A 14,168-nucleotide genomic window follows, 5' to 3' on the forward strand; every position below is an offset into this window, starting at 1 on the left:
TCCCAGTGGGCGTGGCCCCGTTCGAGTCAACCCATCAGCGCACAGAACAAGACAAGAGAGTGTCGCTGCCGAGTGCTTCCGGTTTGGTGTCGCGTTAGCTTTTTTTTTTTGCCTCGTACTTGTGTCAACGTCTTCATTGCTCGAGAGGTTTGTATAAAAGAACACCAAGGGCTTTCTACTTACTTTGCTGCGCAGTTATCACCCTCATGAGACTGAGTAATTGAATAACCGAAAGAATATATCTATATTTGAACTTTTTTCGTTTTTGACGCATCCAGAGTCTAACGTCCGCGTTTATTTAAAACCAAATGTACGAGACAGAAGCGGCACACGTGGCCCACACAGTCACACGTGTGGACTATTATAATTAAATAATAATAATTATAATTATAATGTTCTGCTGTGACAAGGTGAATAAAGTTTTCTATTCTATTCTAAATCCCATATCCTAGCATCCACCTGAGGGGCTGTAGCACCTGTCCCATGCCTTCGTCTCGCCAAGTCACTTTGTTGCCCGCCTCAGTCGGCGTCTCTGCACGCGGTTCCGCAAACATTTCCAAATAATGCGGGCGGTTTAAGCAGAATTTTTTTAATTTTTTTTTTATCCAAGCCATCCCCAATTTCCATATGCAGTTCTGTCTCTCCCAACAGCCCCTCTCGCCTTCACACCGTTTCTTGCATTCTAATGCATTCTCGCATCTTTAAAAAAAAAAAATCCCCCCCCCCGCCACCGCCACACGCCGTGGATGTGCTCGTCTTTTTGTGGACTTACACGTCGTTACTACTGCAACGTTTGTTGGACTTGAGATGCGAGATGCACCGATAGACGCGGGGGGGTTTTTTTGTTGGTTTTTTTGCATGCACTCATTTGCACGATTTGATAACCAAGAGCCAGGGGAGACGGATAAAACATGGACGCGTCGGGATGTTCTCCGGCTTCACAATGCGCCGACCTGCAGCGCTGCTCTCGACAGGAGGCGGCTCGTCTGCGCGAAGGCTCAGTCGTCTGGATGGGAGAGGTAAGTCAAGTGCTCTTCTCTGTCTTCTTCTGTTCCTGCGCTGGTACAAACCCAGGCAGTCCTTTCTAGGCACTGTGGTACATGGAGGGGAGTGAGGATTTGAACCTGCTTCATCACCCCCTCCCCTCTCCCCTCCTCCCCTCTCCTCTCCATCACATGTAAAGCCTCGTTTCCAAGGCTTGGTGATGCACTGGACCAGGCTGGACCATCATGTCCGTTCAACCTTAGTTCAAAGACAGTTTGATGACTGGAAACTTGATTCAAACCATTATCTGCATGACTTTTTTTTTTCCCACATCTTATCACCACAGAAATTGGCGCAATCAGGACCCGATCATGTTCAGGTAATAACCTGGTGTTGGTTTCCTGTGTCCTGCAGCCTTTTTTGAGGCTTCCCAATAATAACATCAGAAGACTCCTCCAGAAGCAACATCTGTTAAACTCTTGTGCCACCGTGGAATTAAATAATAGCCAGATCAATACACGTGTGTCTCCCATTTCGACCTGACAAGCTCCTTTACAAGTTGTATTTCGGGGGGGGGGCTCTGCCGAGAATAGACATTTTTCTCATTTGACATTCTGACTTGGCAAACTATGGAAAGCACAATTGTAGATGATTCCAGTCAACGAGCGTGCATGAAACTGCATGGGCCTGGTATATCTAAATGGAGTGCAACCATTGTTATTAATATTATTGGTTATGCCTTTGCTTTTCATGTGGAGCCCTGAGAAAGGCAGTGAAAGGTTATCAGACATGTAAAAAATCAAATCAAATACATCAACAAGTCTGATCAATAGTTAAAGAGTTTGAAAAGAAATATAGACTTATATACCTTAACAAGCGTATTTCCCATTTGGCCTTCACTCCAAATGTCCCTGTATGCCATGAAAAATGTGTGTGCATATACAGTATGTCCAATGCAAGGCAGATGTAGTTTCTTTTACCTCCTGACTGCTGGTCAACGAGAGTAATGACATGTTTCTCTCTGGTTTTAGGTCATGAACACTTGTTTTCAAACTCAATTTCAACTCTTGAATAATAGCAATACTAGTTTATTGTATGAGAACATGCTTGTCTATTGTCAGATTCGTGTCTCCTGCTGTAACACCTCGAAATGTCTGAAGTGGGGAAAAAAAGGCTGATTCCCAGAGGTCACCACACTCCGTGTATTCACAATCAAAAAGGTGTTGATTTCAATGTCCCGCCCTAATTTGTGTGACGAAGCTATAAGGTGGCGTTACATCCACACAGCAATGAGAGGAGGTCCAATCTGAATCTGTCCAGAATAACTGGAAGCACCTGTGTGTTGGCGTCAAGACACACGGCGGCTTCAGCTGGCTGCTGTGGTACAATGTGGCAGCTGCTCATAGTGGTTTTGCACCCTGCTCAAGGACACTTATGGAGCGCATTTATCTGCCTTTGCAGACAAAAGACGCGTCGGCTATCTTAGCTTAGCATAAAGCCTGGAAGGGGCAACCAGCTAGCCTGGCTCTGTCCAAAACCAAATGCACCCATAGCACGTCGAATGCTAAAGTAGATGGTCTCTGAGAAACGGGTGCCAACGAAAATACTCCAATGCCGTGAACTTTCGATGAGTTGAACCAACTTATTTTACAACCGACTGTATGTTTCCATGTTACTGATGATCTGTGATGGACATATTGATTTATTATTGATTGATTTTTGCTTTGACTGTACCGATTGCCGTGATTGGTGCCCCAAGACCAACGTCATACTCTGATGAGGCTCTCCATTTCTGTTTGCCGAATGGCACACGTGGCCAGTTATCATATCCTTCTGAAATGCCTCACGAGCAGAGATAAAATGATATTTTCCTATTGTCAAGACACGTAGGATGGTCACGGTGTCTAAGCTTGACCTCAAAACAGCCATCTATAACTTTGGCTCCAGTAATAATGTGGACATTATCCTCCGACCGGCAGTTTGACCTCTGGAAATCCTGTACGATACAATTCCACCATTAGCTCCCTTCGCTTTAAGGAGTGTAGTCAGAGGCCTGTAATGACTTTGCATAATGAGTTACATTCTCTTTTTTTCGTTGGGTCCGCTTTCTAAAAGATCTCTGTATTGTACAGGGGAGAGCGCGCTAGTCCCTTTTATCTCTAGAAAAAAAAGAAAACCCCTTGTGGCTACAGTTTGATCAATTAAACTCTTGAAAGGGCCCCCTCCCTCTTTTCATTCCTCTGCCTGAGAGGAATATAAAGTTATCAGTCTTCCCAAGCGATATGAGGACAGAAATAAGTAGTTTGTCTATAAAAATGTCCAGGTACTTTATCAGCATCCCAGAAGGCCCCGAGGCCCTGACACTGTTCAATGTGGCTCTCCTCCACGCCAGTCTCCCTCTCTCTCTCCCTCCCTCCCTCCCTCCCTCTCTCCCCGGCCACTTTGTCTCTGCCGGAGGCCCGCTCCTCTCCGGCTGGGGTGTACGCCGCCGGCCCTGCACCTTAGCAGGATTGACTGGGGCTCGAGCCCCAAGTGAGGTTATCGATTCCCATCAGTGGCTGGGGAGAGTGGAGCTGAATGATGCTTTTGGACTTAAAACAGTGGTCAGCAGCTGCACCTTCTTTTTTTCTTTTCTTTTTTTTGCCGCAAGAGGAGCGGCGTTTGCCTTTGACGAGACGTCAGATAAACGTACAAACAGAATTATATATTAAGAGGGAGAGATCTTAATCTCCTGCCTTGTCAGTGGGTGTGTTGTGGGATTAAAAAAAGAGCCCAAGTGCATCCAAAAAGCACAAAGACTGTCGACAACAGATGTTGCTTACTATCAGTGATGTCGGGCTGCAACTAATTATGATTTTTTTTTAAAGGAATTAAGTATAAATGCATATTTCATTCAACCAATAGAACCAAGAAAACATTTAAGAAGCCAGAACCAAATGATTTTGAGCATTTTCACGGACTTAAACGACGTTGATTATGAAATAAGTTGCTTAATATTCGGACGTTTAACTAATCAGTTAAGTGACTCATAGTAACAGCTTTGACTTTTTTGTGTATGGTCAGTAACCTGTTGCTCGACAACTTCTATAACTGCTACAGTACATTTGATGTGAACAAATGTATATGAAGAACAAACTAACTGACGCATCAACAGTAAAGGTTGGTTGCATAATCCGGGGGGGGGGGGGGGGGGGGAAGTTACGTGGGAGTTACAGCAATTAATATGCTTTAATACTGCGTTCTCCTCCTGTACAGTGCTCAGGGTGTTTTTTCCTCTTGTCGAGTGGACGCTGAGAAGAAGTGAGGTGACAACTTGTTCGCTCCGACATTGTTCACGGGAGAGTGTGGCCGTAAAGACGGCCGGATAAAGTTCCTGCTTTGCTTAGAGAGTTGGTTCACGCAGCGAGCGCACTGCTGTTTATCATGCTCTCAGAAGCATTTGCATCAAGGCCAGGAGATTAAACGTGTGGGTTGGGAACCGGAGATAGTGTGCTGTCTCGCTCGCCCTCCCCCCCACCGATGCCAGAGTTCTATCTTTCATCGCACTGGGTGAAATATTTCTCCTGGACGTTTCACTCTTGTGTGGCTACAGGTGGGTGGTGCACATGCCGTAGGTGGCAGCCACTGTGGACTTCATGCAAAAAACACAGAGGAGGTGGCCGTGGAGAAAATTGTTTCACAATTGCCGATGTTCAATATTGCACACTTAGATGTTGAATCCCACACTCTTTAAACTCGGAGTGTTGGGAGTTGTTATGATATTTAAAATCGTAGGTGTTTCAGTTTTTTTCCCCCCATGTATATATATGTCTATTATATCGGTTAATATCAGTTTATGGAGAACCAATGGAGAGCAAGGATATCCAGTGGGATACTAATACCTTTGCGTGTCAGTTCTCCAAAGTAAAATGATGTCCGACATGTAGAACTCGAAGGATTTGTTGATTAATCCATTTCGAAATTTCAAATCACAAACATTAGGCTCGTCAGATGTGAGCATTTCACGCGTTCTTTGACAAACATGACGGTAAACTGATCATATTTGGGTTTTACGTTTTTCTCTATGTCACGTTTGTTGCTTCTGTTGTTTCTCGCATTTTATGGACGAAACTGTGAATTACACGACGAAGTATTCAGCAGATTAATCGATAATGGAAGTGATCATTAGTTACATCCTTCCATCCTGACATGCGTTGATCTATGTCATGCAGTTTTCATGGCTGGCTCTTAGTGTGCTGCACTTGTTTCCTTCATAAAAACAGGCATCGTTATAAAATGCAGCCATATGCTGTAAGACTGATTCTACTTTAAAACAGATGCTTTTATACATTTGTAAAAAAAAAAGAAATGAAAAAAATCTATTTTTAACCATTTGTAAACCAGTCGTCCAATCCAATCCTTCTTTATTTCTATTTTAAGGCTCCATGTTCAGTGCGGTTGTGCTGGTGCTCGGCTGTCTGCTGCAGATGAAACTTGTGACCACAGAGGGGCATCGTGTGACCAACCGCCGTGTCTTCTATGCGGTGCATATGGACGGGGGCATCGCAGCCGCCAGAGCTCTGGCCCAACGGCACGGACTTGAGTTCATTCAACAGGTCAGTGCGTGTTCAAAACCCCTGTTATTACGTCCACCTATATATGGGCCCCCAATGTACACGATTGACATGTTGTAAATCTAGGTACTGGCCCTTTTCTTCTTCTTCTTGAAATCAAACTTCTGCTCTGTCTGAGAGAGGGATATCTGACGTTCATCAAATTACTGCAGCGTTTCTGAATATTTCATATCTGATCAAAGACACACACACACACACACACACACACACACACACACACACACATGAAAAACATGCACAGTTTCATACTTACTGTACTATAATGCACATATATAGACACATCTGTCTAACCAGCCTTAGCTTATGGCTGAGAGAACCTCCTCAATGAGTGATATGGCCCATCTGAATATCTTTGGAGGTGATGGGAGTTTTAATCTGTTGTGCTGAAATCTTTCCATTTGTCACAAGACTTTTATCCACGTCAATACTTTAAAGCGTTACGTTGGTTGGTGAGTCTGAAAGTGCGTCAGCAAAAAAAAAAACGTTTTTCTCAGCTTCACTAAAAAGTAAGGGCTCGTGGTGGTTAGGTGGAATACAGTACAGGAGGTCTGCATTTTTAAAGAGCGATCTTCTGATTCTCTTTGGTGAAAAATTCACAGTCCAGATCAAGATTTTAAAAGGTAAGGACCCTCGTGAATTGCTGTTGTGCTCTGTTGATTTTAAAAGGGATCTCTTTTTAATTAACTTGTGAAAGGTGGTAAAGACTGATTAATCAACACGGTTTCTTTGGATAAAATGTACCATTATTTTTGACTGCGATTAAAAACGCATCATAAACCATCCATCATGGAACATTTCAGATGCTAAAGCACCCAGATGCTGTAAGTGCCTGACCTTCACTACGGTGATGTTAACATTTAATTTCCTGCTATTACGTTTCATTAACTAGGACTAGATGCTACAAACCCCGAAGTCAGCACTTTACTTACCAGAGTCTAGTTATTCTTGGTAATACCCAGAACATCAGGGATTGGTGTTACAATCCCAAAGGATTCAGCACTTTACCTGCCAGAGTGAGGTTGTTGTTGTTGCTTTTGCATCAGTTGGGCTCCTCGACGTCATCGGCTGTCACCCTCAGTTGAGGCAGGCCAACCGCAGGCTGATGGGACCTGGGTGTGTTTGTCTCATGGTTGGCTTCTCTGTGGTCACCTCGAGGCCCAGACGGGATCTTTCTTCTTCAGCCGCACAGCCGGGGGCTGCTCCTTTCTGCCGTGATGGCCAGAGCGTTGACTGCTTTCCTCTGGGTCTGCCCTCTGAATCCAAACCTCACCCAGCAGCCTGCTGGTAGAACTGGCGACGAAGCCTCTTGCATCCCCACCTCCACTGGGCGCACTTCGGCCTTCCAGCCTCTTTCCGCAGCTACCAGGTCAGCGTAACGCAGCTCCTTGCCTCTTCTACAGTATCCTCACAAGGGACAGCCAGCTCGATGAGGAAGGCACGTGGACAGGAACTCGACCAGAGGACCCCGGTCTGGTCGTAAGTTGGTCGCTGCAATCTCAAGTGGTGATATGAGTCTCTGGTCCAAGTCAGCGCACATTCCCCAAGTCCCTGGCTCCTCGCAGTGTGCTTGAGCCAAGAGACGAGAGGCTAGCGAAGGATCGAATCTGTGGGAACCTGTCCCGGCTTTCGAGGGGCATGGATGTATATGTATATAAACGGTTATAGGCAGAGCCCTACAGGAGAGACATCTGAGGGAATGTATCACACCTACAGTCTGTAAACGTCCCAGTTAAAGGTTTTTACTTGCACTTCTGTCATTGAAAGTGTCGTCTACTTTGTTCTCTGCGTATCCCTCTATTGATTCTGCTCACGGCATTCGATAAAAAGAAACAACAACCAGCCCCTTGTTTATTTGAAGTTACTGATGAGTGATACTGGAGATGTGTTGCCTGTGCCTGTGTTTTGACTTTATTGATAAGAGTTAGTGGGGGTGTCCGCTGGCCCTGTGTGCAGCGTCGGCTCTGGGGAACGTGGACGCAAGCTCATTTCAACCTTGGCCCTGCTGCCGCTGCTGCCTGGCTCATGAATAAAACATCTCTTTGACCTTTATCAGAAGTGTATTGGACAGTCCACCCCCGTCTCTGTCTTCCTCTCTGCCTGTCTCTCTCTCCCTCTCTCGCTGTCCCTCATGCATGCACATAAACACCCTCTCCCTATTCCTGCATTGTTTCCCACTCTTTCATCCGCGCCGATAGTCACTGTTAACGACCAAAACAACTGCGCTGCATTATGCGTTTTACGCAGGTACTGTAAACACACGGTAACAGTAGATGTGTGGGTTTATATTCTGCTGTAACACGTTTGAACTGGCGAAACAATACTGCCGCATGGTGGAAATCAGTGATCGGATGCCGCTGTGTGATTGTGCCGTTGTCTATTGTCAAGTAGTTGTAAGTATGAGGTGTCCAACCTGGCAACACTACATCCTGAGAGCCCCCCCCCCCCCCCCCCCCCCCCCCCAGCCCAAAGTGCTGACTGGCTTCTTTTACCTGTCTGTCGCCAGAGGCTGATGCTAAATGTCACTGACACTCGATCGCCTTTGTTCAGTTAAACCTATTTTAATTGTGTCACCTGTGATTGGTGCCTCGCGTGTGGCAAATATCATATATCAAGAAGGAGCTGGTGCTTCACAATTTTCTGTGATTTCCTTTTTTTTTTTTTTTCTTCTTTTACTTGAAAACATTGAAGTGGAATGAAAAGTCTGACAAGCCCCAGCGCCAGCTCGGAGGATTGTGATGTGTCTGCTGGCATTCCGGTCGGTAATGCCGCATGAGCGGAATGGGAATCAAATGTCTCCGTGCTGGCACTCAACATATTGTCGGCCCCTTTGATTTAGTGTACAGCATCCAGGAAAATGTCATCGCGCCTCTCCTATGTGCAGACTTGACATATCCATTTTGCAACTGTAAAATACAAAGAAAAACAAAGCAAAATACCCGAGCTGATGTCTTCATGCCACACGGACGGATTCGCTGTGATGCACTGGAGGTGCACTTTTCTCAGTATATATATATATTTTTTTTAAATGTGTCAAACAGAGAGTCGATTTGTCCAAACGTATCTCTCGGTTGTTTTAACCTTTGCTCATTTTAGACATGCCTAACGATGGCTCACGGTTTTTTCTCGACGTCCCTTTTTTTTAAATCGGTGGCTAAATCGGCTCATTCACAGTGAAGCGTCGCAACGTGAAAAAGAATTTGAATACAGAAGCCAACCCATCAAATGCAGCGCACCTGGAACTCTTACCAGTAATTATTATAGCCGTGCAGCTGCAGTGCCGATGTGCGGTTTCAAAGATCAGTGTCACACGATGGCGAGTCTCGTCTCCAGCCAACGCTGTTAATGTCGTCATCGCGAGCCAGAGAGAGGAAGGAATGCTGGAAGGTGATGGCAGCCATTAGAGGTGCAGGGTTACACACACACACACACACACACACACACACACACACACACACACACACACACACACACACACACACACACACACACACACACACACACACACACACACCGCGGAGGCGGCGGCCAAGGACAAGCAACCCGATCGTGATCTAAAATAGTTGATTTTCTCTTTCACACTATTCCGCCGCAGAACGACGGCACGCTGACTTGATATTAAACGCTAAGTTGAAAAAAAAAAAAACAACAAACTTGCAGGCTTACTTAAAATACAGCCGACACCGTTTTAAGTCGCGTCGCATGATGCCGCATTGTTTACAGGTATTATTTCTTGCTTACTTAACGGTGTGCAAATCCGATTAGAGCCAGATTAAGTCTATGTGTTGTATTGTGTTTTTTTTTTTCCCCCGTTGTAATTCAGCCGAGTTCACTGCTTCAAAAATTACATTTGCGTGTGTGCGTGTGTACATGTGTGTGCGCAGGGGTTTTGTCTTGAACTCTGACACCAGGAAGTCCCTGGTCTCCAACCAATGGTGAAAGGCCTCCCAAGATTCCCCCTTCTCTCCAGTCAGGTGGAATACTGCCGGCGGATTACCATATCATTTCCATATCATTAGCATAACATTACCGTGGCACAGCTTGGCTCGCTGTCTGCTGATGTGCTATCAGCTCATCGAGAGATTCAATCCCCAATCCGCTTCATGCTTCCACCCTCCCCTCCCCTCCCCTCCCTCTGTACACTCGAGGTGTGTTTTCCATCCCAGTAAAGCAGATGTAATTGAGGTAGAGCACTGGATTTACCGGCTAAATGAAATCACACAAATGCTTCACAATCAGCCGGGGCCGCCGCCGTCGTCGTACACATTCGGAGAGCTCCTTCTCTGAAACCTCATAGTGCTGCTGCACCCAATTCAGAATTTCTAATATCCTCTCCAGAAATGGCCTCAGTGAGATGCTAAGCTATGTCAAGCCTTACTCCGGCTGGATTACTCCAGGCTGTGATGTTATGGCCAGGTGTGTGTGTGCGCGCGCTCGCACGTGTGCACAAAGGGAAAAAGGCCGACCATGTGCCACCATCTTCTCCCTGGCCCCTTGCTTTCCCCTCTTCTGTACCGGGGGGCGGCCAGGGGCGCCAGGGGGCCCAGGGGGAACACCAATCCTCTAATGGTCGGGAGCGAGGGCCCATTCCATTAGTCAGGGGGCCCAGAGTTCACCGCTGCTCCCCAGCACGAGCAGGGCGGAGGGAGTGAAATGGAGGCAGGTGTTGGCCGGGGGCAACGCAGAGGGCAACGCAGCACCAGCTGCATGCTGGGAAATGCACATCTCCTCCTCTGCCTATTTCTATTTCGTCGTGCAAGTACAAATGCACACACACCTTGTGCATATGGCACGCACACACACGCGCACACACACACACACACACACACACACGCTGACTTCCTATCACCCGCTTTTGTCACCAATTTCATTCATTCCAGTAAGCTTTTCTCCATTTCCCCTTATCTCTTTCTCTCGCTCTCTCAGCCCCGCGCACTCATTCACTCACGCCTATCTCCATCTCTTTCATTTTCGCTCTCTCTCTTTGCTCCCCCCCCCCCCCACCTCTCACTCCAGCCCAGCTCATGCCTCACTCTCATTTGTGAATGCAGAGAGAGGAGGACCCGACTGAGGAATATTTGGAGGAGATGTGGTTTCCCCTCCCAGGTGGGAAACTCTGCTGGGAGACGAGGGTGGAGGAGGAGGAGAAGGGGAAAGAAGGGGGGGAGGAGGAGGAGAGCAAGGAGAGCACAAATACCCCCCCTCCCTCTCTCTCTCTCTGTCTTTCTCTCTCTCTCTCTCTCTTAGGACTGAGATGATGTATGGCTGCAAAGGCCACATGTTGGCCGTGTGATGGATTAAAGCACTTTGTAGGAAAATTACTGAGAGCGGCTCAGCACGCCCGAGTCTAGCCCTTAATAAAACTCTCTTCAATATTGAAATGGAGAGAGAGGGCGAATGAGTGAGAGAGAGAGAGAGAGAGAGAGATAAAGAAGATAAAGCAAGATGGTGGCTGAGCGCAGAGGGAGCGGCGGTAGAAACGTGCAAACATAAAACGGTGCTAAATATTGCGAGATATTGTAAAATTGCACGTTGCGCTTCGTTTTTTTTTTTTCTACTGTTGGTTTTTACGACAAGGTTGTGTTTGGAATGGAGAGAGAAAGGAGTGAAAGTGGTGTTCCTCTTTGCATTTCTCAACCAAGACGAGAAGCTGAGGAAGTTCTTTTCAAGAAAACACTGAATCCAGTCCAAACCTGTGTAATCGGTGTACGTCAGTCCTGATATCCAGATCGCAGAGCACTGTAGATTGTTATTTCCATGGAAGAGTGAAGCGGTGAAGTTAAATCAGTTTTTTGTGTTTAACTTTGGAGGGTGGATGTTATTTTGGGTGCAGGTTGTTAAGTGTGTGAGACTCGTGATGGACAGAAATAACTGTAGCAGGCCTGTGGTGACTCGGACTTGATTGTAATAATCAAGATATTGTTTGCTTTCTTCCATTCAGGGATTGATTTTTCTCCCTTCTGACCCTCTCTTATTTCTTCTACTCTTGTAATCACAGATCTGATCCCATCTCGTTTGAGGAACTGTATGATCAGGACCCTTGCAACTGATGAAATGCCTTTTTAGCGTATTTTGAAAAATAGTCATGTGTGCGTCACTTCTTAATCTGTTTGTTTTGAAACCTGGATCCTAGAAACTTGTTATGTCTCTTGCCTTGTTGGACTTCTTCTTAGCGATGTTGCCAGATATTAGCCATTTTTTTTATTACTTATAGAAATAATGGCACAGGTTGTGATATACTGGAATTCTCCTGTAAAACCAACATTAAATAACAAATTCAATCCCAAACTCATCACATATTGTTACAGACGAGTGCCTGTTTTTGTTACTTCAAGGTGGACTACAACTGCCCCCCTACCCCTCCCCCCATCCCATCTCCTGGATATCCTGCCAATACTGTAACCAACAAGGCTTAACCGCTCACCCCGTTTAGCCCCTGGCGTAACCCCCCATCCCCCACCACCACCACCACCACCACCACCACCACCCAGCCCTCCTCCCATCCCGCCGTGCTGCTTCTCCGTAGTCGGGGCGATGGAGGCCACAGCCCCTGTAGGGCTGTTAGTGTACACACCAGCTGCTGTTCTCTCCATAGGGTGGGCCGCCTCACTCGGCCCGCACACACACAGCTTGAGTGACTCCTGACGTCTTGATGTTTGCTTTTGTTTTATCCTCCATGGCTTTTTCCCCCTCATCCCCCACTTCCGTTTCTCTCTGTTTGTCCCCTGGAGGCTGTCGGCAGCAGTGGGGCAAGTCCACCTCTGCTCAACTGCCATCACAGACTGAAGCAGCCATCACGTTAAAACGCTTGTCGGCCCATAACGGTCACGTTCTAATATAAAACCATATTTTTGGACTGGATTTCTGATGACTCATAGTCCGTGTTAGCACCAACATGTCGTGTAGTCACAATAGATTATGAATTAATGTGTAATTTGAATATTAGAATCATTTCCCATAAAACCTGTTGCTTCTGAGCACAAAGTGGTTGTAGCCCCCCCCCCCACAATTTTTTTAAAGTCAGATGTGACAAAAGTAGCCCAAACAGGAAATAGGAATATGACATACAAATCGTAATTTACTGTATACTATTATTCATGCACTTGAGGGTGGAGTAGAACAACCTGGATGCTCTAATTCTAATTTGTGTGTTTGGTGCTGTGTAGGTACAGTGGGGGACTGAAAACAGCTGTCTGCTGCTGGAAACCATGTGTGATGATGAAGGCGCTGAGCCTGAGTCAAAGCAGTGTTGATGTCGTAAAATCAAAACTATGAACTCGAGAAACTCAAATTCTTGGGAGAGTTCAGGGAAGCTTCTGGATGTTAGTTGGGTGATTTTGTCTGGGATCTTCTCCACTATGGGCTTCTTTCACATTATGCATAGTCACATAGTCACCCACCGATTACATACAAATATCCATAAGAGCAGCTTTTTTGTTTTCCCTTTTGATAATAAGTTTTCCTTTTCTTTTACTGTGTGTGTGTGTGTGTGTGTGTGTGTGTGTGTGTGTGTGTGTGTGTGTGTGTGTGTGTGTGTGTGTGTGTGTGTGTGTGTGTGTGTGTGTGTGTGTGTGTGTGTGTGTGTGTGTGTGTGTGTGTGTGTGTGTGTGTGTGTGTGTGTGTGTGTGTGACTGAGACTTCCCATCAGGGCCTTTGAAATGGAAAAAATCTGACTTAGCTTGTGTTCTATAGGCTGATTCAGCAACATAATTTATATTAGTCTCAGTATTAACATTTATCTTCTGCTGCTTCAGCTTCACAGATGAAAGGTTCACCTTCTTCTCTCTTTCGTACGTAAAATGGATTTCAGTGAGCGGGTCTGAAAAAAACAGGGATGTTATTAGTACTGCTAAATTGTGATGGACATTTTCTCATTAGTTTTTTTTGTCATATGATATTAGTCGTTTATTCGTAAGAGACTATATTAGGCAAATTTCAAGGCAGAGACTGACAAGTTCTCGCGGATCATCGTAAAGCGCCATGCCAATCACTGAAGCCATTTGTAGCAAAACAATTAATGTAACAGAAAATTAAAAGGACATAAAGACATACAAAATAAACAAATTATAATAAAACAAAAGAGAACAGTAGAAGGACAATATGATACCCACGGCTCTCGCTGAGCTTCTGTGCTTCACGGTGTCTTAAATCAGCGTTTTCTTTCAAGTGAGTTGTTTGTGAATTCTGATGCCCGGGCCTCTCAGTCATGTGCCGAGCAGTGTGGTAATCTGATGCGACACTTGAAGAGGGAGCACAGGCGTTTATTTCTATTTTTTTCTCCCTTTTTTCTCATCATTGAAGAACGGGGCGAGAACTCGAAACAAAATACAGACATGAGGAAAATGTGTAACAACAATGTGTTTTGTTAATAATAAATGAATAAATATAGAGAAGTGACACAAAAATTGTTGGCCCACCTCACATACGTGTTCTTTTGCAACCAGCACAATTATCACAAGGCTCGTTTTGATGAGCTCTTAGTCTAAATCGGACCATCAAATAGAGAGAAATAGACATTGACTGTTATTTACTTTGACATCATCATAAACATAATTGTTCCTAAAAATAAGTGAA

The 14,168-nt window shown here is 45.5% G+C and overlaps 1 protein-coding gene across 2 annotated transcripts in view; it reads left to right on the forward strand.

Annotated features, from left to right (window-relative positions):
* The first annotated feature begins 98 nt into the window (after window positions 1-98).
* Window positions 99-14,168, forward strand: part of LOC118299900 (endoprotease bli-like) — a 153,109-nt gene continuing 139,039 nt past the window's right edge. For both annotated transcript variants that reach the window (XM_035624009.2, XM_047335023.1), the window contains exons 1-2: window positions 99-1,019; window positions 5,404-5,579. In XM_035624009.2, the coding sequence (XP_035479902.2) occupies window positions 926-1,019; window positions 5,404-5,579 (270 nt within the window). In that variant the 5' untranslated portion in view covers window positions 99-925. The remainder of the gene's footprint in view (window positions 1,020-5,403; window positions 5,580-14,168) is intronic.

This window comes from Scophthalmus maximus, chromosome 1 (genome assembly GCF_022379125.1).
Source record: "Scophthalmus maximus strain ysfricsl-2021 chromosome 1, ASM2237912v1, whole genome shotgun sequence".
NCBI classification, from domain to species: Eukaryota; Metazoa; Chordata; class Actinopteri; order Pleuronectiformes; family Scophthalmidae; genus Scophthalmus; species Scophthalmus maximus.